Source organism: Equus quagga, chromosome 2, assembly GCF_021613505.1.
Source record: "Equus quagga isolate Etosha38 chromosome 2, UCLA_HA_Equagga_1.0, whole genome shotgun sequence".
In the NCBI taxonomy this organism is placed as follows: Eukaryota; Metazoa; Chordata; class Mammalia; order Perissodactyla; family Equidae; genus Equus; species Equus quagga.
The window spans coordinates 47247575-47271345 of NC_060268.1; the positions used below are offsets into that span (position 1 = coordinate 47247575).

General features: G+C 45.4%; 1 protein-coding gene and 1 non-coding gene across 5 annotated transcripts in view; both read left to right on the forward strand.

Annotated features, from left to right (window-relative positions):
- Positions 1–832: 832 nt before the first annotated feature.
- Positions 833–23771, forward strand: part of TMOD2 (tropomodulin 2) — a 47438-nt gene continuing 24499 nt past the window's right edge. For 2 of the 4 annotated variants that reach the window (XM_046655086.1, XM_046655088.1), the window contains exons 1-5: positions 833–964; positions 13099–13293; positions 14895–15051; positions 18490–18612; positions 21532–21618. In XM_046655086.1, the coding sequence (XP_046511042.1) occupies positions 13168–13293; positions 14895–15051; positions 18490–18612; positions 21532–21618 (493 nt within the window). In that variant the 5' untranslated portion in view covers positions 833–964; positions 13099–13167. Of the gene's footprint in view, positions 965–13095; positions 13294–14894; positions 15052–18489; positions 18613–21531; positions 21619–23771 lie in introns of all 4 variants that reach the window. The other 2 variants (XM_046655087.1, XM_046655089.1) reach the window with 2 other exon arrangements.
- Positions 3163–3268, forward strand: LOC124236569 (U6 spliceosomal RNA). The gene has a single exon (XR_006887800.1). It is a non-coding gene; the product is annotated as a U6 spliceosomal RNA (small nuclear RNA).

Consider the following 23771-nt stretch of genomic DNA (forward strand, 5'->3'; position numbering starts at 1 on the left):
ACATCCCAGTGTTGAGAGATGAAATTAACTGGCTAAATGGCTGACAGTAACAAGCCTGGTGGGTCTTAGCATTATTCACCCAGCCCAGTGAGACCCAGTTATCTTTAGCTCAGCAGTCTATGTAGGAGTTTCCAGGCTGTAAGTGTGCCCGGGAACGCCCTTGCACCTCCCAAGGAAGGAACCTTTATTGAGGATCTGCTAACTGCCACACAGAGGTGCTTTCAAGTATGTACCTAATATGTGTTTAGTCCTCACAACATGTCTTCAAGCTGTAAGCCTATTTTACAGATGAGGATGCTAAGGCTCGGATAGGCTGAGTTGTCCAGTCTCATAGCTAGTGCAGCCACAGCGTGTGCGTGGGCTCTCCAACACCCCCACCCCCAAACTTTAAATCAGCTAAATCCCACCTTGCTTACCGCCCTCCCCCTGGGCATCTACCCTAGCTACTCCTCCTTCCCAAGCCCTAGCCCCAGGCCCGCGGAAAAGCTAGGTCTTAAAGCTTCCACATAAAGATGCTCACTCACCCAACTGCTCCTCACAAGCTTGAAAAGCCTTTGCCACCCACCCTATCAGTAGCCCCGCGTTTCTCAAACGAGCCTGCACGGCTTTTTCCCAAGGGTGAGGTCCGCCCCGCGGGCAGAGCGGTCACGGGGTCGGCACGCAGATTCCGGGCGAGGACACCTGCCGGGAGAGCGGGCCACGGAGGATGGGGAGCCCCAGGGCGGCGGCGGCGGCCCGGGAGGGGTCCCGCCTCCGCGCGGCCGCGGCGCGCCGCCCGGAACTACGCTTCCCAGCCTGCCCCGCTGCAGCCGCGCTCCCCGGCGCCGCGCCCGGCCGGGAGCCGCCTGTTGATCGCCGCGCTCGCCCCGGCCGCGGCGCCGCCCCTGCTCGGCCGGCCCCCGCTCCCTCGGGGCTGACGGACGGACGGCCCGCACCGACGGCTCCGGGATGGCCGCACGGACCGGTGAGCGCGCCGGGCGGGGAGGGGGAGCCGGCCCGGGCGAGGCGCTGTCTGCAGCCCCGCGCCCTCCCTGCGGGCTGGAGGATGCTCGCGGCGTCGGCGCTCGGCCGGGCGGGGGGGGCGGGCGCGCGGGGCAGGGGCTGCCTCCTGCCTCCCCGGCCCGGCGGGCGGCGCGGGGGAGAGCGCTGCAGAGGGCGGCGCGGGCGGGGGGCGCCCGCCGGTGTGGGTCCCACGCCCTGCACTGCGGCTCCGCAGCCTCTGCAGCCCGCCGGGCCGCTGCAGCGAGGGCGCGGTCTCCTGCCCTCCCCGAGCTGCGGGGCTAGGTTTTTCCATGCTGGGCTTTGTTCCCCCCTTTCTCCTCCTGTGAACGTTTGACAAGCTCCTGGAGCCTAATGCCCCTCACTGTATCGTTAAAGCGGGCGACAGAAAGGGTGGACTCTGGCTGGCATCTTTTTCTAAGATCCCTGAAGCTGTCACCCGCAGGGCTTCTCAGCCTCCGAGAAAGCGGGATTTTCAGAGAGCGCCCTGATGCGGGCCCCCGGGACCCCCTTTTTTTTTTTTTTTCCTGGTTAAAGTGATGGTAGCCTGTGCTGCCTTGAGTCTTTCTCATTTTTCTCTGTTGACCTGCAGAAATGAAGATTTATTTTAAAATAATAATAAAAGACTCCTAATGGGCATCTTTACTTAAAGTATTTAAAGGTGGGAAGGTAGTGCAGGCAACATGCAAATTAGCAATGAAGGAGACCGTGAATGTTGTGGCTTCATCTTGCCCGTTGCACATCCGAATCACGAGGCACTTGGGAAGGCAATGAAAAGAACATCGGGGGGGTGGGGGGGGGGGAGGTTAAAACCAGGTTCCTGTCCTAGCTCTACCGTTAAGGAGCTGAGGGAGTCTAGGCAAGTCCTTTCACCTCTCTGTGCTGCTTTCTCCATATAAAATGGGGCCTTTGGGCTAAATGATTTCTAAACCCCCGTTCTTCCAAGATTCTTATGTCAGGGAACTGAAGAGATGAGGATGCTTCTCTTGAACATTGTTACAGAAAGCCCGATTGTGACAGAACAAGTGGCATTCCCTTAGTGAGGAGGAAAGATTTTTCAGGGCTTGGGCAATCTGATTTTTTAAAAAATAAAACTGATTTCCTCTATACTCTCTTCAATCTCACCCAATAAATATGCATTACAATCGTTTTAATCTTTGTAAATTACTGTAAATTGGTAGGCAACAACATGTGCTTTTTGGGTTTTTTTTTGTTTGTTTTTAATTTGCTGAAGGTGAAGTGATGTGATCAGCAGGTAAAGGGAGAAGCAAATGGCTCCTCGGGGCTGGCCGGCAGTGGGCAGATGGGGTGGGCAAAGAGGTGGGGAGGAAGCCCCGACAGGAAGTAACCAGAGAGTATATACACTGAAGAAAGAGAGGAGGGGCACTGATGGGTCATTGTTTGAATCAGAAATACACAATAGAAGGAATGAGAGATCCAGGAAAACCGTGCTCTGCAAACCCTGCCGTAACTGATTCAGGCAAGGACTCATCCATGGGTACAAAACCTTTGAGTGAAAGGTGGTTGGAAAGCGGGATTTTCACATTATTTCAAAGTATGTCACACAGATTACCTAGGGAAAATGTGTCCTGACAATGGAGAGATGAGAGGTCATCATCTTAGCCTAGTGGTCAAGCTTGCCAGCACCTGTATGAGTCTCCCATTGGGATGCAATAAGAAGGTCATAACTTCACCTGTGTAGTGTGCCTGCCAAAAAGACTTGGGGGGGGGAGGGGGGTGACTTTTGTAAATTAAAATACTTAGGTGATGTAACAACCAGTTAGAATGTGTCAACTTTGGATCCTAGATCAGAAAAAAATAGCTATAAGAGATGATTTGGAGACAAGTGGAGTAATTTGAATATGGACTGCATATTAGATAATATTATGGAATTACTGTTCATTTTCTTAGGTGCAGTAGTGGTACTGTGATTATGTAGGACACTGTCCTTATTCTTTTGAGCTGTGGGTGTTAGAGGCAATGTGTCATGACGTCTACGACGCTCAGCTGGTTCAAGAAAAGAAAGGTCTAAGGTAGAGGCAAGCTGAGAAATGGAGCAAAATGATGACAGTTGGTGAGTCAAAAAGAATGGTATACAGGTGTTTATTGTACTAGTCTCTTACCTTTTCCATAGATTTGAACTTTTTAAATAAAAAAATTGGGGTGCCTGCTTCAGCTGCACATATACTAAAATTAGAACGACACAGAGAAGCTGAGCGTGCCCTTGGGCAAGGATGACACACAAATTCGTGAAGCTTTCCATATTTTTGATGGCAGCTAGACATTTGGTGGGGAACATGATGTAGTGTACAGAAGGCGAAATATAGTGATGTACCCCTGAAATTTATACAACATTATAGATCAATGTAACCGCAATAAAAGAAAAAGAAGAAGAAGCAGCATGAATGGGAGTGAAGGGAAATTAATTGCCTGCTCTTTCTAAAAGTACAGGAGAAATGTCCACACGGGGACCTGCAAGCCCTGCCACTGCTGCTGGGAGCCAGGGGCCCCAAGGGCTGCCCGCTTGCAATGTTAGCTGCCCCGTGGCCTGGGCACTATGGTCTGAGTCCGTGGTATAAAGAAGGGCTACTAAAAAAAAAAATGGCAGAAGATCAATAAAATAAATAAGTAAATAAAGAGAAAGAATTGTTGGAGGACTGTGTGGTTAGTGACAGAGAGCTGCAGTGAATCTGTGGGGAACTCTCAGTGAATCTGTGGCTTCAGATTCCCGAAATTTGAATCCTATTGGAGATGTGAGTGGGGCCCGGGAAATTCCCTTGTTTGGTTCCTCTTGGCTACTGTCAATCATTTATTCATAAGACACTCCATCCCCTGACTCCAACGTCAAAGTGTTAATAATTCCCAAACTTTAGAACTTCTAGCCCTACGTGAGAACCATCCTCAAAATTTGGTCCCCTTCCTCTCTCCGTCCAAGATCTGTGTCAGTGTAGAAGGAAGTTCCAGGTGGTGGTTCTTTTCATTTTGAGTTAGAGGAGTGTTGGGGAAAGAAGAGATCCAGCTTTTTGACAGAACAGAAGTTGTGGGGTTTTCTCTCATTCCCTTTACGTGTGAGTCACAAACAACCAAATGTTTTCTGTATATGCTCTAAGTAGTTCAAAGAGTTGTATAGAAGGCGTGTGCAAAAGAGACTTCCTCTTACCAGACCAAGAAAATGGAATCAACTCTTAAGATAAAGAATTTTATACAGAAAGTTTTGCTGCAGCGTATTTTTGTTATACCTGGAATATCTATATTTCTGCTTTTAGGTTTTGACCTCCTGTTTAGGCATCAAAGCTGCCCCATAATGATTTCTTTCATGTTTGTTGCCAGTATTCCTGGATTTCCCTTGTGACAGCTAGCTGGAGTGGAAATGAGAAGGTCAGCTCTAGAACTGTGGGTAACAGGAGATCGTAAAACAGGAAACAAGACCAGTCATGCCAAGCCTGGATATGAGGAGAAAGGAGCAAATCTGGGGCACTAGACCTAAGAAAGAACCAGGAGGCTTCTTGTGAGGGTGATTGGAGGGGTCTGGAGTCTAGTGAACTGGGCTGCTCTTCAGCCAGCATGTGGGGGGATAGCCATCCCCATTTTTATAGCTGACAGCCATTCTGATTGGGCAGTGCCCACTCCATACTAGTTGCTAAATATTTGGCATGTCGTCTTGGTAAGCAGTCATGAGTCAAGGTGCCCTTAGCACCTGTAAGTCATAACAAAGCATTGATCAAAACCTAGCTGGGATACAGATGCTAGACAATGAGACAAGATAGGTGGGTCAAGGAGCATGTAAGCAGGCAGAAGCCAGGAGGGCACATAAAGCAAATGCGGGAGAGCAGGGAACCCATGGTGCCAGTCAGGAATTGAGAAGCCCATCACTTCCCGAAGGCAAGAGGAGGGGACGTGGCTAGAACCAACAAAACAGTTAAAAACTAGAAAGACACAGATACACAAGAGGAAGGTAAAGAGGTAGACAGAGGTCAAGAAATAGGAACGCCTCAGAAAACAGAGCATAGGGCAAGACAGAGGGATAACGCGGCAGCAGGAAGTAGGACCCTCCAAGAGACTTAGAAACCAGGTGGCAGTCTGCGCAGACGGTAAGACTTCCATGCGGAAGAGCTTCTGCTCAAGCCAAGGAGCTTCTTGGCTACTGCCTGCCCAGGTGGAAACCTATCTCATGCTGTGGCCAGCCTACACATGGTGGCTTGCTACACCTGGCAACCCTGACCCAGGACTCTTAGAGGATGCGCCTGTCCATATTCAACAGATTCTGACAAGGATGACAGAGGGAACAAATACCCAAATAGAAGACTATTCCCAGACCAAGGACAAAAGAGAAATGGCTGTGACTGAGGGCTTGTATGTCCTAGTCAGTGTGCCTAGCACGTACACTATCACATTAAGCATCACCTCCACCTTCTGAGAGAGGTACTGTTCTTTGCCTGTTTTACAGAGAAAAACAGAGGCTTGGAGAGGTTGTCACTCGCAACCTGGGTCTATAACCATCAGACCTGGGGCTGGCTGACTCCAAGGCCCATGTTTTAGTCTTTTGTGCTCTTCTGAACCTGAAGGGGGTGTGGTCACTAGTGGGCACATTGTTTTAAAAGGGGACTATTTTCCAGCTCAATTTTAGCGCTGGCAACTTTTGTGTTATGAGATTGGGAAATTAAGAACAAATAGTTTCAGATGCAAACTCTTCATTCTGGTATGATCTGTTCCTCATCACCTTTCAAAAGAGATTTACAATTCAATTTATAATTGGAGATTTATATATAATAAATCACTTAGCAGCTACACTACTTGGGTAGTTGAACCTGGGTCCCCCATCTCCAGTCCAGCCCCTCTCCTCCCAGTGTGGTGTCTGTCCTTCCCGTGAGGAGTCCTTTGTAGCTTTCCTAGATATGTATGTGCTCCAAAGCAATGTATGGCACTGTTTTGCCCATTTAAAAAGCTTTTCACTAGGTTTTTCTAGAGTATTTTTTGTTTACTCTTTTGTAAAAATTAGTCTCTTGTTTGTTTTGAGTTCAATAAATAGGACTGCTTGTTTTGGCTTTGGTTCTAAGTCTCTGTGTGTAGGCAGGGCCAAAGGCTGGGCACTTCATGTTGTATCTGATTTTTCTCTTTCATACCATAGTTATACAAATAAAGTAGTGGAAAGAGAAGCAAAGAAAGCCCCACTCCTTGTTTTCCTTCCCAGGGCTCCTATCTTTGGGTAATAGGAAGTTATTTGAGGGCCCAGGTCATGTCATCCGTCCTTCAGCTCCAGTCCTTTCTCCTATTTTCCATTTCCCTAACTGGCTGGGTGTCCTTGCCCACCTGGACTCCTGGAAGCCTTGTTTGGCACTTGCTTCATTCTAATGTGCACATTAGTATCTTGTTGCACGCTGAGTGCTTGCCATGGGATGGGCACTCTGCCGGAGGCGAGGCTGCAACAGCGCTTTGCAGGCTTTCCACTGGGGGTTCGCTAACAGGAGGAGAGAACAAACGTGAACCCTTGTGGGACCTGGGTGGGGGCTAAAGCAGGCTAGCCAGGAGCCAGAAATCGGCAATTTGACTTTAAAAGCTATGTGAATGCCATATTCTTCTCCACAGTATATCTCTATTTGTTATAAAAAATAATAATAATAACTAACTTCCCCCAAATCTTCAAGTCAAAGCTGTGCTCCAGAAGGATGCACCATTTTTTTTCTTCTCCTCTGGCTTTGAGATCCCCGCCCCCCCTCCCCCCGCCATACGTTGTCACAACGTGTGCAATTTGTTTTAACAGCTACTGTTACGTAGTATTAACATATTATTGTAACTACTTACTTCATTTCTCTTACGCTACTAAACTGTAAGCTCAGATGGGGCACAGGACTTCATGTTTTGTTCACTGCTATTCTCCCAGCAGTGTCTGGAAAGGTGGGCTTTCAGTAGATGTTTGTTGAATGAATGTACAAACCCGAGCTTGAATAAAGGATTATGACATCATCCCTGTCCTCTGGGAGTTTATGGTGTAGTTGGAGAGAGAGCCATATATGGAACATACATAAAAAGATAATAAGAGAGCAAGGGACAAACACCAAACTGGTGATGTAGGCAATGCAAATTTAGGAAGGGGAGCAACTTCCGTGGGCTTTGGTGGCCTCTGAAAGTCCCATGACAGAGGATGGAGACAGTGGATGTGGTGGAGTGAGCTCTGGACCAGTGGGTCACCACACCTCTCTAAGCTCATTTCCTTCATGTGACGTTTGTTGAACAATATTTGTTGGATGCCTACTCTGGGTCAAGACCTGTGCTGAGAGCCAGGATTCTAACAGTGACTAAACCTGATACAGTCTCCACCCTCACAGAGATTAGCAAGGAAGACAGAGATAAAGCAAGTCATTTTAATAAAGTCAAGGAGAGCTCTGATCAAGGGTGTGCCCTGGGGGCCAGGGAGTGACTCACACCTCATCTGGGGCGTCCCAACAAGGCCTCCATGAGGAATTGAACCTTACATTCAGACCGAAAGATGAGTAGGTGAGCCGTCAGTCAAAGGAGGAGGGGGTAAGTGTGCTCTGAGCAGAGGGAGCAACATAAGGCATGATCCAGGAACTGGAAGTGGTCCAGGAGGCTGGAGCCAGGAGGAGATGGGGAGTGCAGTGCAGGATGAGGCTGATGAGAATGACAGAGGCCAGACTGAATTTGAACCGTATCCTGAAGGCAATGGGAATTTTAAGTAACTAGAAAAAAGTTGTTTCAAAAGATCCCTTTGGCCATTTGTATGGAGAATGGATGGAAAGGGAGTGAGGCTGGATGTGGCAGTGCAGAGAAGTGAAGTAGGTGGGTTCTCAACAAGTTTGGGTAAGGATGGGATGTGGTGATTGATGGGTGGGGAGGAGACAAGGAAGAGAAGCTGTCAAGAGGGGCTCCCTGATTTCTTGGCCAGTTTCCTGAAGCTGGAAATTCTAGAGGAGGAGATGCTGTTTGGAAGAAAAGATGATGGGAGTATCTCTGACATTTCAGGTGCCTGAGACAGCCAAGTAGAGATGTCAATTCCACAGTTGGAAATATATGGACCTAACCCTCAGGGACAAAGTCTAGGATAAAGATATGGATTTTGGGGTCTTCAGGATATGGATTATAATTAAAACTTTGGAGATGATGAGTTTCCCCAGAGAGAACATATAGTGTGAGAAATGAAGTTGTAGACAGGACCTTGCAGCGTGCCAGTCTTTAAGGTGGAGGAAGAGGAATTGCCAAAAAGAGGCCACGAAGGAGTGATCAGAGAAGTAGGAGAAAAACCATCGAAGTTGCTGGACTGGATGATCTTTAAGGCCTCGCTCAGCTCTGATATTCTGTGGCCCCGCAGAGCTGGGATCTGAGCCAGGTCTCTGATGCAGAGCACATGGTAGGCCATGAGAATAGAGGAGGGCATTCCAAGAAATATTACTGTCTCAGCCAAGGTCCCAACAAGAAACAGAGGATACACTCAAACTGAATAATTTGAGGGGATTTTAATAAAGAGGCTATTTACAAAGATGTAGGGAGGGTTTAGGGAATCCAACAAGGCAGAAACCTGGCACTGCCACACAGGGACCCTTCACCACCCCCAGGCCTGAAGTCAGCAAGGGGAGGGCAGCTGCACAGAGAGGGCTGCCTAAGAGGAGGTGTGGCCTCAGGACCCAGCCTCCCTCTCCTCCTGTCCTCCAGTGTCCTGCTGGTGCCTCCTGTTGGCCAAACAGAAGCCAGAGAGCAAAGGAACCTATTGATGCAGTGTAAATAGATCATCTTTCTGGGCCACAGAGCAGGGTGGGAGTGGATATGGAGATGGAAACAAGATAGCCAAAACAGTTATCTGGGAGAATGGAAGGGTAGGAGAGTATATTAGTTTCCTGTTGCTGCTGTCACAAGTTCAGTGGCTTAAAACAACTCCAATTTATTATGTTACAGTTTTGGAGATTATTAGTCCGAGACACGTTTTATGAGGGTAAAATCAACATGTCAGCCAGGCTGCATTCCTCTCTGAAGGCTCTGGGGGGAATCTGTTTCCTTGCCATTTCCAGCTTTAGAGGCCGCCCACATTTCTTGGCTCTTGGCCCCTTTCTCTATCTTCCAAGCCAGTCATGGCATCGCTCTGACCCTCTGCTTCTGTCGTCACATCTTGTTCTTTAACTCTTCTGCCTTCCTCTTCCATCTTTTAAGAGCCTTTGTGATTACATTGGGCCGACCCAGATAATCCAGGATAATCTTCGTATTTTAAGATCCTTCATCACACCTGGTCCCTTTTGCCATGTAGAGTAACATATTCCCAGGTTCTGGAGATTAGCATGAGGATTTATTTAGGGGGCTATTATTCTGCCTACCACAGAGAGTGAATAAACCATTTTGACTGGAGCAGAGGCCTCCCTCGGAAAATAATGAAGAGAGAAAACAGTAAGAGCAGATCAAAGTCAAATTATGGGAGTTTTGGATACTAGCCTATCTGAATTTCATTCTGTAAACAAGAGGGAGCCATTGTAAGTCCTTAATCAGGCAAGTGGCTTATTAGCAGTGTTAAGAAAAAGACGATCTGATTGTGGTGCTCTGGGTGGTTTAGAGGGAAGAATAGAAACCTTATGAGATGCAATTAGAGTAGTTCAGGCCCAAAGAAACAGAGGTCTAAAACCAGTGACAGGAAGGGATGGTGTGAAAGGTGCTATGCAGAAAGAATCTACAGGAGGTGCTAACGACTAGACCTGGAAAGAAGGAGAAGAATCTAAGGGTGGTCTGAGTTTTGGAAGTGACTGACTAGTAGATTAATGATATGGTCTAGAAAATCAAGAGAGCGAGTCTGTTTCAGGGGGAGATGAGAAGCTGGGTATAGTTGTAGAATCCTGGACTAGAACTACAAATAGAATCTTATCAACTCTAAGACACCATCAATTTTAAAACACACCAGTATTTTATGTATTACTAAGAAAAATGCTGCCAATGGAAATATGACACATGCCTTCTTAAAAATATAATTTTTACTTTATGAAAGAGCTGTTTTAGACTTACAGTAGAGTTTTGAAATCTTTTAATTGGCATACAATGAATTGCACATATTTAAAGTGTACAGTTTGAGAAGTGTCGACATATGCAGGCACTTGTGAAACCATTACTACAGTCAAGGTACTAAACCTATGTATGACCCCCAGAAGTTTCCTCCGGCCTCTTCATAATCCCTCCCTCTGCCACCCGCTACCTCTATCCCATCCCTAAGCAACTACTGATTTTCTTTCTGTCATATAGGTCAGTTTACATTTTCTAGAATTTTAGATAAATGGAATCATACTGTATACATTCTTTTTGGTGTGGCTTCTTTCATTCAGTATAATTATTTTAAGGTTCATCCATGTGGTGTGTGTCAATAGTCTGTTCCTTTTTATTTCTGAGTAGATCCCATTATGTGATTATGCCACAATTTGTTTATCCATTCACCTGCTGATGATCATTCAGGTTGTGTACAGTTTTTGGCTGTTACAAATAAAGCTGCTATGAATATACATTGATTTTTTAAAATCATATATCACCCCTGTGGGTACATAAAAAGGAGAAATGCAAGTAAAATGAATTGGTTAATACTCTTAAAACTTCTTCACGTTCAGAGTCCAAGTTTTTGAATCGCTTTTTGACTCATAGTCATCAATGTCTGGTTTTTTCCCCACACAATACCTCCTCTTTGCCATCAAGAGTGGTAATTTTAAAAAAAGTCTGTAAAAGAACTGAAAGCCCTTGATGCTGGGCTCTTCAGCCTGCTCCCTTACGTGGAATCTGGACCTTCCTTTGAGAGTGTTGCTAAACATACCTGAGTTGCCACCTCCCCCACTCCCTGCCCCCTGGGTTTTAAAAGAGTGTGCCACTCGTTTTAACAGTTCCTGGGATTTTTCCAAATCCCTGATACCCATTCTGCTAGTTTTAAAGCTGGTGCTTTTGATATTTTACGCATTTGTAGGCAATGACAAGTACATTTTGACTGCTACTGGGCCAACAGTAATTATAGGACCATCTATTGTAAGACACATCTCAATTTCAGAATGTTAAGTGTGGGAAACTGCATCTTACAATCCATTACGTAGGCTAGTTCAACCAGTTCACTTGATGGCTAAGAGCCTGGCAGATTGAGCTCCTTGTCCAGTGTCACAGGATGAATTAGTGGCTCGGGCCAGAACAAAGTGTATCTGATCCACTTGGTTTCTCTGACTTTTGTGGGATGGTTTTTTTGTTTGTTTGTTTTACTGAACTATAGCAATTGAAGCTTAAAAGACGGTGGGCTGATGAAAGGAAAGGAGAGTTACATTGTAGAAAAGACACCTAAATAGAAAACCACGAACTTGAACATGGTAAGCAGTTGAATTAACAAGGGGAGGGGAGCAACATTCTAATAGGCCTTCAGTGGCCCACTATGACCAGTCTCTTTACATGCCAACCCATTCTTCATTCTTACCATTTGAATTACCTTATTAAAAAACATGGGGGGCCAGCCCCGTGGCCAAGTGGTTAAGTTCACACGCTCTGCTTCGGTGGCCCAAGGTTTCGCCATTTCGGATCCTGGGCACGGACATGGCACCGCTCAGCAGGCCACGTTGAGGCAGCATCCCACATGCCACAACTAGAAGGACCCACAGCTAAAAATATACAACTATGTACTGGGGGGCTTTGGGGAGAAAAAGGAAAAAATAAACAAACAAAAAACCAGAGCTTCTCAGATCATTCCTCTACTTGAAAAACTTGTGGTAGCTCCCTATCTCGCGCAGAATAAAGCCCAGGTTCCTTGGCAAGCCGTATCCAGAAGACCCTTCACAGATATCTTTTCCTTGTCTTTGGTTCTTTCCTCTCTCCACCTGCCCCCACCCCCCAGCCACAGCAACCATTCACCAACATATCATGTACTTTCTTATCTTATGCCTTTGTTTACACTGCGCCCTTTTCCTGGAATGACCCTTCCCACCATGTCCACGTCCTGACCTCTTCCTTCAAGGCTCAAACTCAGCCTCTTTTTCAGTTTCTCCTCAAATCAACCCCCCATCCAATGACTATTTCCTCATATGTCTTTAAACCTACTTTGTACATTACTTCTCCTATAACACTTATCAAATGGTCTTATCCCTATTTGTGTGTCTCACTGAGCTGTGATCTCCTTGAGAAAGGGGTCATATCTTGTTTATCTTTGTATTTCCGGTTTCTAGAACTGTGCTTGGCAAGTAGTAGGTGCACAGCCAATATTAATTGCCTTGAAAGGTCTGACGGATGTTAACGCCTCCAAAGGAGAAACACAATCAGTTAAGTACATTGCTATTTCCTGAATGTAGATCTTCCAGGGAAGCTCTGTGAAATCCTATGCAAGGAAGAAAGGATGGAGTAAAAGTTTCATTTTAGTGGAAATTTAGGAGAGAGGTGACATAAAAAGAGGGGGTTGAAAGGACGATGGACTAGGAGTATAAAGAATTAGGGAGAATGGCTAAAGAAACAAAAAGGAAAATGGGGCTAGAAAGAGAATGGGAGAAGAGGAAAGAAGAAAAGAGAGGAGAGAAGTGGAGAGAGTGATTATGTGGCCAGGATTTTAGACTCTCCCTTAGTTTAATTGCAGGGGAATTATTGGACAGCACTTTCTCACATGGACGTTCCAACCCTCTTTCTTGAATGAACCCCGTTTTGTATTCTTCACATCACTCTCTCCCTGAAAAGCCCCAAGTGTGCTTCTTACAAGTGCCTTACAATCAGTGCTCTGTTCTTCCTTGTTTTCTGTGGAAAGCTGGAGGAGGCAGAGTAGTCTGGTGGAAAGGCCCACTACACTGGGAATCAGAAGGCCTGGCACGTCCCAGCTCTGGGGTTTCAAGCAAGGCAATTAGCCACCTTTGCCAGAATCTTCATCTGTAAAATGGGACATTAACATCTGTCCAGGCTTCCTTTCCGGGTTGTAAAGATCTAAACAGGTGAAATAATACATATGAAAACACTTTGTAAGCTGTCAGGCTGCCCTGCAAAGGAAGGTAATATTACCTTTTCATTGAATTATTCGTCCAATAGAGAGACCATTGGCGGATAGCATAGCCCTGTCTCCTGTTAATAAGTGCTGTTTCCAGAAAGGAGATAACAGTATTTCTTTCTTATTAGTAGTATTCTGAAGTCTCGGGAAGCTGGCCCGTTTAGATGTTCACGGCCCATGAGAAAGGCACATAAGAAGCCATGGCACTCCCTTTCCAGAAAGAGCTGGAGAAATACAAGAACATTGACGAAGATGAGCTTCTTGGCAAACTCTCAGAAGAGGAACTGAAACAGTTGGAAAATGTTCTTGATGACCTAGATCCCGAGGTTGGTGTCCTGGAAGTGAGCAGCTCGGTTAATAATGGTACGGGATAAATGACGTGGCTTGATCCTTAAACAGTAGTGTAAGAATCCCTTAGCTCCCAGTGCAATTTCTGGTTCTTCCCCTAATCGATTCTGGGTCTCTGAATTTTACAAATTCGTGGAGAACCTCAGTAGCCACACCTATAATATGATATGGCAAATGTATTTCCCAAATACTAGTTTAATGCAAATGGAGAAAAACATTTTCCGCTAGTTAGGGAAAGACTAGTCTCATGTAGGGAAGAAGAAGGAAAGAGGAAAAGGGAACAAATCTTACCAAGCTTCTTCTGAGTCAAACGTCTACTGGGCACAGACGCCCTTGAGGTGAATTGTATTATCCCCACTTCATAAATAAGGAGACAGACCAGGAGAAGTAATGTACATAAGACCCCATACTAGTAAACGTCAGAGATGATGTTTAAACCAGGTTGTTAACCCCAGAAGCAGATCTTTTTAGTATCTTGTTTCTTTTTTTTTTTTTTTTTGAGGAAGATTAGCCCTGAGCTAACTGCTGCCAATCCTCCTCTTTTTGCTGAGGAAGACTGGCCCTGAGCTAACATCCATGCCCATCTTCCTCTACTTTATACATGGGATGCCTACCATAGCATGGCTTTTGCTGAGCGGTGCCATGTTCACACCCAGGATCCAAACCGGTGAACCCCGGGCCGCCGAGAAGCAGAACATGCGAACTTAACTGATGCGCCACCGGGCCAGCCCCTATATCTTGTTTCTTTAAAATTCATAAATAACTTGAAATTTTGGTGGTCCTACAACAATGTATAGATTACAATAACTGTAATCATAATATCAAGGACATTTAAGTGGAGCTTTTATAAAAACTAAGTAGCTTGTTACAGTGTTTGTTTACCCAAGCACTTTCTTCAGCTCTGATGGTATTGTCTTAAACTTAGAATCAGAGGCATCCAAAATACTGATTTTACTGTAAATAAAAATGTCTCTAAAAATTACTTATATTATATTCTGATATGCCAGATACTTTGGATATTGTATTTATTTTAGAAAATACAAGTATTCTGTTTTTAATCTTTTAAACTCAAGGAATCTATAAGCTTAATCAAGCAGGTATCAACATTTACCATAATAATCACTACCCTACTTGGATGCTTCCCCAGGAGAGGGATTAGAAATAAGAGAGTGTAGCCATGTTGGCTCCTTCTCAGAGTCTCCATAGAGTCTCCCAGCCTGGGAACCCCTTGGGTGCAGACCTGGCCAAACCTAAGTGTGATCTACGAGGAAAGAGACCGTCAAGGGTGGCTGGCCTGTTGCTGCCACATTTGAGAAGGCAGCTGCAGAAGACTGAGAGGCTCCTCCAGCCATCTGTGTTCTGCCTGAGCTCGTTGGGAGCCCTCTCTTCAGCAGAGGATGGTAGAGCAAGTAGGGCCTCAGAGACCCCAGCCTTCAACTCACACCCACATCTCTGCACAGGTATCTTTCTCCCTGCCTCCCCCGTATACAGCAGGGAGGGGAGGAGGCAGAGGGAGGGAGGTAACAGAGTATCAGTCGGGCAGACGCCTTCTTTCCTGCTCACACCCCTGTCTTGTCAGAGTGCGATGCTGCCAGCTGGATTCCGACAGAAAGACCAGACACAGAAAGCAGCCACTGGCCCATTTGATCGTGAGCACCTCCTCATGTACCTGGAGAAGGAGGCTTTGGAACAGAAAGACAGGGAAGACTTTGTGCCCTTCACTGGAGAAAAGAAAGGTAAGGACCACAGAGAGTAGGTCTTGCGACAGAGGTACTTGTACTGTAATGGAGGGTGGAGCAAGGGAAGTGACCTGGAAGTGGGAAATCAGCCCATGAACTGGATTTGCTGTTAAAAAGAATCATGGCTGGTGGATACATGTCAGTATACACTTGTCCAGACCCATAGAATGTACAGCACCAAGAGTGAACTCTAATGTTAAATATGGACTTGGGGCATGATATGAATGTACGTTCATCGATTGTAACAGATGTACCAGTGTGCTGCAGGGTGTCATTAGAGGGGGAGGTTGTAAGTGTAGGGGGAGGAGGTATATGGGAACTCTCTGTACTTTCCTCTGTGAACCTAAAACTGCTCTAAAAAATAAAGTTTATTAACTAAAAAACGCATCATGGCAGAATATGTAGGCTAATTAAATGAATACTTAGAGTGTAGTGAGATTGTATCTCTCTTGGATCCTGGCACAGGGAGGCACTCGATAAATACGTGTTTGAATGAATGTCATCTCTCAGCTTCTATATGTGGCCTTGGGGAGCAGGGTCCGCTCCTCAGCTGGCATGAGTCAGGGCGCTGCTGCCTTCTCTTATGCAACCTCCTGGCTCTCCTCTGAATCATGCACATTCAATGGATCGTGCACCACTGATAGTGTCATCTTATTAAGAAAGTAAAGTTGAACAGTGACAAGTTGGGCAAATAACCAAGGATTACCATAGAAATATGGAGCTGTTTCTATGGCAGCTTAGTTGCTATTGGACTAATTTAGTTGTGAAAGAAAAAATAAATTATAATGTCAAATCTTCAATAAGATCCCAATTAGCATCCAGTATTAGAATAGTGACAGAATAATAAGAGGAAACCTGTTGTCTTCTGTTCTCAGAGTAGGGGTCTGAGGAGCCGCAATGGTAAATTAGCCCTGGATCTAGGTTAATCTGCAGATGGTTCATGGGGGAGTTAGGAATGCAGGAGCAGTCTGAGTAATAAATGAGGGATAGAAAAGAGGGGTGTGTACAGTTGCACAGTGCAGCTTCAGAGAAGGTTGAGAAGTAACACAATTGAGCAAAATAAGCAGAGAGCAAGTTTTCCAAACAGAGCAGAGGGATTAGGGTGAGGAGTCTGTAGGGCCCCTGGAAGGACCAGCGGATGATCTCGGAGCAGTGGGAGGCTATCGTGAGGGCCTCGGGGAGATGGGCCACACAACCTCAGTTCTGAATGCCGTGTGCCCTGGCCACTCAGTTCCTGGGCTATATTTGATTCTACGCTGCAGCTCTGCTCACTCAGAACTTGCTGTCTGGTTGGCCCGCAGGAACGGATGTGCAGCAGCAGTTGTCTTGAATGCTGTTTGCTGTGGGCCACCTGTGCACCCAGCGTTTAGAGTAATCCTAACAGTACCAGGAAGGAGGAACTTAGAAGCCTATTTTGACTCTGGACCCGAGATCATCTGAGCCAGAAAGAGAATGCTTCAGGCCACATACACTATGAAAATTAAGTCTGGAATGAACCCCAGTGTCTGAGATGTTATTGATTGGTTGATTTTTTTTTTTTTTCATTTTTCTGTTTTCTAGCCATTCTCCTGTTTGTTTCCCAGTGTATTTTCCTTCTTTCTGGGAAATGTGGCAGCTTATGTCATGTCAAGGCAGGAAGCAGGATGATGGTCAATGGTGGCGACTCTGTGGCCAGGATATCCAAGTCTGACCACAAGCAGTGGCACCTCTTGGGGTGCTCAGCTTTGCCTGGCCCATTTACTTGTACAGCCATTTGAAGATCTGGTAAACCATCAGGAAGCAGGCAGCCCCTGTAACCAGGACATCTCCTGCAGAGTTTTCATGAGAGAGAGTTACTGACTTTGGGTTTGAGTCTTCCTTTCCTATGGGAGTGAGGAAGGGCAAGCTAGCCAGGGAGACCTGGACAGAGTTTGGGTCCCCATTGGCTAAAGCTGGAGCCAGCTGTCTATTCTACCCAAGGTGACAAAGAGGAGAAGGCAATGGAGGGGTCTTTAGGGAACTCCAAAGGTAAAGATGGAGGAGATCAATTTCAAAGATCATGCCAAGAAGTAAGAACAGCTCCAAAAAAGTGAGAAACCAAGAGTCAAAAGCTGGGGGGAATTGGAAAAGTGTATGAGTAGGTCTGGAGTATTGCTACAGTGGCTCTGGAGTATCCTGGGTTTACTTTTATCAGCCATTGCATGTATGGGATGTGCATGTGGTGGACTGGCTAGAAGTTAGGAGCAGGTAACATGCCTCGTGCCATCCTCCCAGCCATGTGACCATTGGTCCAGAAGTTTGGGCTAGAGAGGTAGGGCATGGATATCAACATATTCCGAAGTGAGTAGGGGGCAAAATAAATGAAATCTGAGTGAAAGGATGAAGTGGGAGATGGTGGCACAGAATGCATATGTGGGAAGTACAGAGTGCCTTGCGGCTCAAAGGCCCCCACAATCTCTATGACAACTCTCATTTTTCCTTTTAAATTAGCTTACTTTGGTATGCTTTAGAGAAGTGGCTTTGTCCCTACATCACTACCCTGGTCCAAGTGACCCTAGATATAGCATCTTAGTGATCTACAATCTCAGTTTAAGGGGAAAAGCTCTGGGGAATCACAGTTTGTCCCTCAGGAACCCCTGGAGCAGTGTGGATGAATCTGCTCCCAATATTTGCAAGATCCAAAGCAAGAACACAAATAGAAGCCCACATACCAATTTTTATAAATATTTGAAAGCTAACAAACTGTTAAACTATGTTCTATCCTCCTATGAATATACCTAGAAGGCCAGTATTCTTGGACTTCCAAAGTTCCAAGCAGGGACATGGGTCTGTCCTACACTCCTGGGGCACCCATGTTTGACATCCCAGTCTACATATCCAAGCTTCATCCCTATCCCCCACAGACAGCTTACCCTTGGCCCTGGGGGTCCACACCCCAGCTGTGTCACCTGCCCCCAGGAGGATGGACATGGAGAAGGGACTCATGCAGGTCCTGGAAGCAGGCTCAGGGCTCTCTGGACAGGGAATTCCGGGGTCCCAGGTGCCTGGAGTGTGGTCTGGCAGGGGGCCTGTATTCTGGATGGGCATGTCCATTTGGCCCCATGATTCCCTCCTCAGGGGGTGCAGGGAGGCGTAGATTGCAGCAGGGGAGGGCAGGAGTCAGGCCCTTTAAAGTGTGGGGCCCATGGCAGGCCCCTCTTGTCCAGGTCTAAGGGCAGTGCTCCTCATGTCTGTGTTGCAGAATATAGGATTCCTCCTCTCACTTTCCTTCCCTCTAATAGTCTAATAGTGGATTATTGATGTTGGCATCATCCCAGCAATTAAGGAATCCCAATTGGATGTGCAATGGTGCAATGATTCGGCTCCTAATGGCCAGAGCTGCATCGTCCAGTCAGTCTACTCACCCTACAGTAAGGCAGCAGCACACAATGGTTTTGTTTGTCTTCTGATTTAAAGGGAGAGTCTTTATTCCCAAAGAAAAGCCCATAGAAACGCGTAAAGAAGAAAAAGTGACCCTTGACCCAGAACTGGAAGAAGCTTTGGCCAGCGCTTCTGACACTGAACTCTACGATCTTGCAGGTTAGTCCTTGGCTCTGGGAAACCACCCTGTCTTGCTCTGTGACCTCTAGACATGCACTGGCACCCATGGCAGCAGCCTTTGAGCTTCTCTGTGACTACTGATGATTATCGTAATACCAAGTGGACTTCAGCCATTATGTAGCTGTAAGACTTGATGCAGATGACTTAGCCTCTGTATAAAATGTAAAACCACATCTCAGCTGTAAAATGCCCTCACCCTAATTACCCAAGCCCCCCTCCCATTTCTTGTATAGCCTTCAAGAAAGATTCCGTGCATATACCAACATATTTGTGCATTAATGGGATGCATTTGTTTCCAAATGGGATGGAAATTTGGATTATTAGGATCATTGGCTCACCACAGGATAGAGGTGCTATGAAAGAGTCCACAGCTTTAGCAAGAAGTCTCACATTTTTATTCCATTGAAAGACATATGTAATAATAATCTCCTTCCTCCCAGGAGAACCATCTATGCCTTATCCTAATAGCATGCCAACCATCTCAGCTACATTTTCATTCCTTCTGTGATGATAATATCAGTGGTTGAGATGAAGTTCACATATTTGAACCCCTCTCAGAAGTCACTGCAGGAGTTGAGGTACCTGTATCACACACAGGAAGGTGCTTTGAGGTGACCTATCTTCTTAGCCTTGTGGTTACTGTGGAGGGATCTGTTATGGTTACTGCTCCTCCCAAGGGTTGCCTTGTGATCGCTACTGGAATTGCCCAAAGGGAGAATGTAGCTCTGGGCTTGAATTCCCAGGACATGACTAAGACAGGAGAAAGAGAAAATCACCAATCATTTGGAAGATAGTAGATCCTGAGATTCATACAGTAAAACCAGGAGGATAATCTCAATAGAAAACTGTCTTGTTCATCTCCTCCTTCGTCCTCCCTCCTTCATCCGGTGCTCCCTCAGAACTCAGGAGGAGGCCCAGCTGGGGGTGGCTGGCAGCATTTTCTCTAGGGTGGCTCTTTCCAGAAGATTAAGAGCAGCCCCATGAGTGGGTGGGCCAACAGGCTTTGAGGTTTAGAAAAGAAAGAGTGTCAACGCCCTGCTCATGTTACTGGGAAGATTGAGAGCAGACAGACAGTCCAAGGGAGCAGCAGTTGACCCTTAAGACAGCACCTCCCAGAGTGGCCATCTCTCAGTATGGTCACCACCTAGAGTCTAGTTCTCGGCTCTGCTGGTCTAGAGATTTGATCTTGTCAGTGCACATAGGAAGCAGTCAGACTGGGGCCGCATGGTCAGATTCACAGGAAACAGATAAAACAAAAATTAAAACTTGGCAATGGAACCAAATTATAATTAGAAGTTGCTTAGTGAGTCTGGGGCCAAAGCAAGATATGTTTGTTGGATGGTCTCAGTGGCCTGTGGTCATCAAACAGGGTGTCTTCTCCCTAGACAATACCAAAAACACAGTGACAAATTCTTATTTATCTAACAAGCACTTAGAATTGTGCCTGACATGTAGGAAGTTATTTAGTCTTTGTAATACATAAAGGATAATTATCCTTATTTTACAGATGGAGAAACTGAGGCTTAGAGGCATTTAGTAACTTCTCAAGTCACATAGGTGGTACGTGATGGTCAGGATTCAAACTCTGGCTGACTGCTCCTGAGTGCCACTCTTAAGCCCTAGACTTGCTGGCCCTAGACATTTGCCCTTTCTTGTGCTGGCTGGCTGCCTCCCTCCTTCTAAAATGTACATTACAGGACAGCTGATAAGGAGCTCAGAGGTACGCCTCTGCCACCTATTGACAGGTTATCTGTTCTGGGATCCTTCTCCAGGTGGCCACCTATAATTTCATCAGCAAAGGAAAAGCTGGGTGAGCAAGTGCAATTTTAGCCTGCCCAGTGTTCGTTCTGTCCCGGTGCTGTTTCTTGCATAGTATGCTGCCTCCTGGTGCAAGTTCCATGTAATACAGGAGACTCAAAATCTTAGCCTGCTTTTCTGACCTTTTATTGCTGACATCTCTTCTTTTATTTCCCACCCTGGGATACTCTAGATGGGGAAAGGACAGTCCTTTGGGGACTGAGAGGTGGGAGAGGCCTCTTACACTGAAAGAGGCCCGTGATCTTTCTGCTCTGTGCCTCTGGAAAAATCCATGCCATAATCTATATAATGTTAGATCTTAAAATACCCTTAGACTTGGTCCTACCCTCACACTTTACACATGAGAAAACTGAAGGGTTGTAGCTACCTAACTAGGGGTCTAAGCAGATTTTCAGTAATTTGAGGATGTAACTAGACCGTTAGCCAGCCCTGGTGGTCTAGTGGTTAATATTTGGAGCTCTCACCACTGTGGCTTGGGTTGTTTCCCAGTCAGGGAACCACACCCACCCATCTGTCGGTTGTCATACTGGGGCAGCTGTGTGTTGCTGTGATGCTATGCAAGCTGTGCCGCTAGTATTTCATATACGAGCAGAGTCCCATGGTGGACAGGTTTCAGCAGAGCTTCCAGACTAGGATGGACTTGGCCACTCACTTCCAAAAAGATTGGCCATGGAAACCCTATGAATAGCAGGAGAGCATCGTCTGATAGAGCGCAGGAAGGTGAGAGGTTGGCGCATAAAGACTGGGCAGGGTTCCACTCTGCTGTACACAGGTCAGTAGAAGTTGGAATCCACTTGATGACACTAACAACCTAGAGCATTGTCACTTAGAGCCTAAATGATTCCACATGTAAGGATGTAGAAAGACATGTGAAGATTGCTAGTGGTCTTGGAAGGAGGAGCTTTTTACTAAATCTATTTAACACTGTACATGTACCACACACTGTGAAAGGCAAGGGGGGTCTGGAGACTTATCTTTATGATATGAAGAATTGTTCTTTGAGGGGCAAATTAACAACATGGACCTCCTAACATGCTCTCCCAAACTTCATGTTCATTCACTGACTTTCTTTGCTTTCAGCTGTTCTTGGAGTACACAATTTGCTCAACAATCCAAAGTTTGATGAAGAAACGGCCAACAGTAAAGGTGGCAAAGGGCCTGTGAGAAGTAAGTTGACGTGGAATCTGTAGTTCTGTGAAACTTAGGAGCCTCCAGGTATTCCTGGTAGGAGAGAGGCCTGTTGACTGTGCCTCCTGGTGAATCCAGACTGTCTTGCAGGCTTCGAAGATGGGTTTTGTCAGTTCACCAAGGATCACTGGGATGTGAGCAATCAAACCAGAGTAGAGTAGCTGAGTGGGAGCCCTGCCTGGCAACGTAACTAGTACCAATCAGTGTGTTTTGCCCAGAACACACTCTCTTGGTAGTTCTGTTCAGTCAAAAGATAAAATTTCTGATTAAAAGGTTACGTAGTCAGCACAGAACACAAACAGAGATTCATGTTCCTAGCAGTGTTTTAATCAATATTGTATCTTAGATAAGTTCCATTCTCTATTTGACTATCTTTTTGTCTCCATAATGGATGCTTATCTTTAGGATTTGTATCCCCATTTCCTCTAGAGGGCACAAAAGACACACTGGCGTGGACTTGCTGGCACAGAAAGTTCCAGATTACTATCTTCTTTGTCAACATTTCCTGGAGAAGTGTACGGTTCATTAGACTCTCTCACTCATTCATCATCATCTACTAAATACCTACTATGTGTCAAGAATTTTCTAGGCTTAGGTACAAAGATAAAAGATGATCCCTGCCCAGAGGAACTTATTTATCCATGATAGGGATGGACTAATAATCAGGTAATTTCGGTACAGTGTAATCCAGATCACAACTTTTCTAAGGTTAATTATGTTTCATTCTCTTTGACGGAGATTTTGGAGATGCTTTCTAGTCTCAGCAACGTATTTATAAACCATCATTTACACTGGGTAATTTACCCAGACAATAAGCAACATTCCTTTTATTTTCTTTCTGGTTTCTTATGTGTGCAGATGAAAAATGTTCATTCTTTTTAACTTTAGTATCAAAGGGTAACATTCTGACATCATGTTTGCTATTAAAAGTCTGGTGCATAACTTTCTAGGCTTTTATACATACACATACATATCATTAACTTTTTTTTCAGGCCTTGGTTTTTTAGAGCAGTTTTAGATTCACAGCAAAATTGAGAGGAAGGCACAGAGATATCCCATATACCTCCTGCACCTCCCCAGGATAGCCTCCCCCATTATCAACATCTTACAGCAGAGTGATATGTATGTTAGAATAGATGAACCTACATTGACACATCATTATCATCCTAAGTACATAGTTTACATTAGGGTTAATTCTTGGTGTTGCACATTCTATGGATTTGGACAAACGTATAATGACGTGTATCCACCATTATAGTATCATGCAGAGTAGTTTCACTGCCCTAAAATTCCTCTGCGCTCTGCCTCTTCATCTCCCTTTCCCCCTCTAACTACTAATCTTTTTACTATCTCCATAGTTTTGGCTTTTCCAGAATGTCTTATATTGGAATCATATAGTATATAGCCTATTCAGACTGGCTTCTTTCACTTAGTAATATGCATTTAAGTTTCCTCTATGTCTTTTCATGGCTTGATAGCTCATTTCTTTTTAGTGCTGAATAATATTCCATTAACTGGATCTACCACAGTTTATTTTATCCCTTCACCTACTAAAGGACATCTTGGTTGCTTCCAAGTTTTGGCAGTTATGAACAAAGCTGCTATAAACATAATATGCAGATTTTTGTGTGGACATAGGTTTTCAACTCCTTTGAGTAAATACCAAGGAATGTAACTACTGATCATATGGTAAGAGTATGTTTAGATTTGTAAGAAATTGCCAAACTGTCTTCCAAAGTGGCTGTACCATCTTGCATTCCCACTAGCATGTTCTTCCACATCCTTTGCCAGCATTTGCTTTTGTCAGTGTTCCAGATTTTGGTCAATCTAATAGGTGTATAGTGGTATCTCATTGTTTTAATTTGCATTTCCATGATGACATATGATGTGGATCATCTTTTCATGTTTATTTGCCATCTGTATATCTTCTTTGGTGAAGTGTTTAAGGTCTTTGACCCATTTTTTTTAATCAGGTTGTTTTCTTATTGTTGCGTTTTAAGAGTTCTTTGTATATTTTGGATAAGAATCCTTTATCAGATGTGTCTTTTACAAGTGTTTTCTCCCAATCTGTGGCTCATCTCCCCATTCTTTGGCCAGTATCTTTCACAGAGTAGAAACTTATAATTTTAATG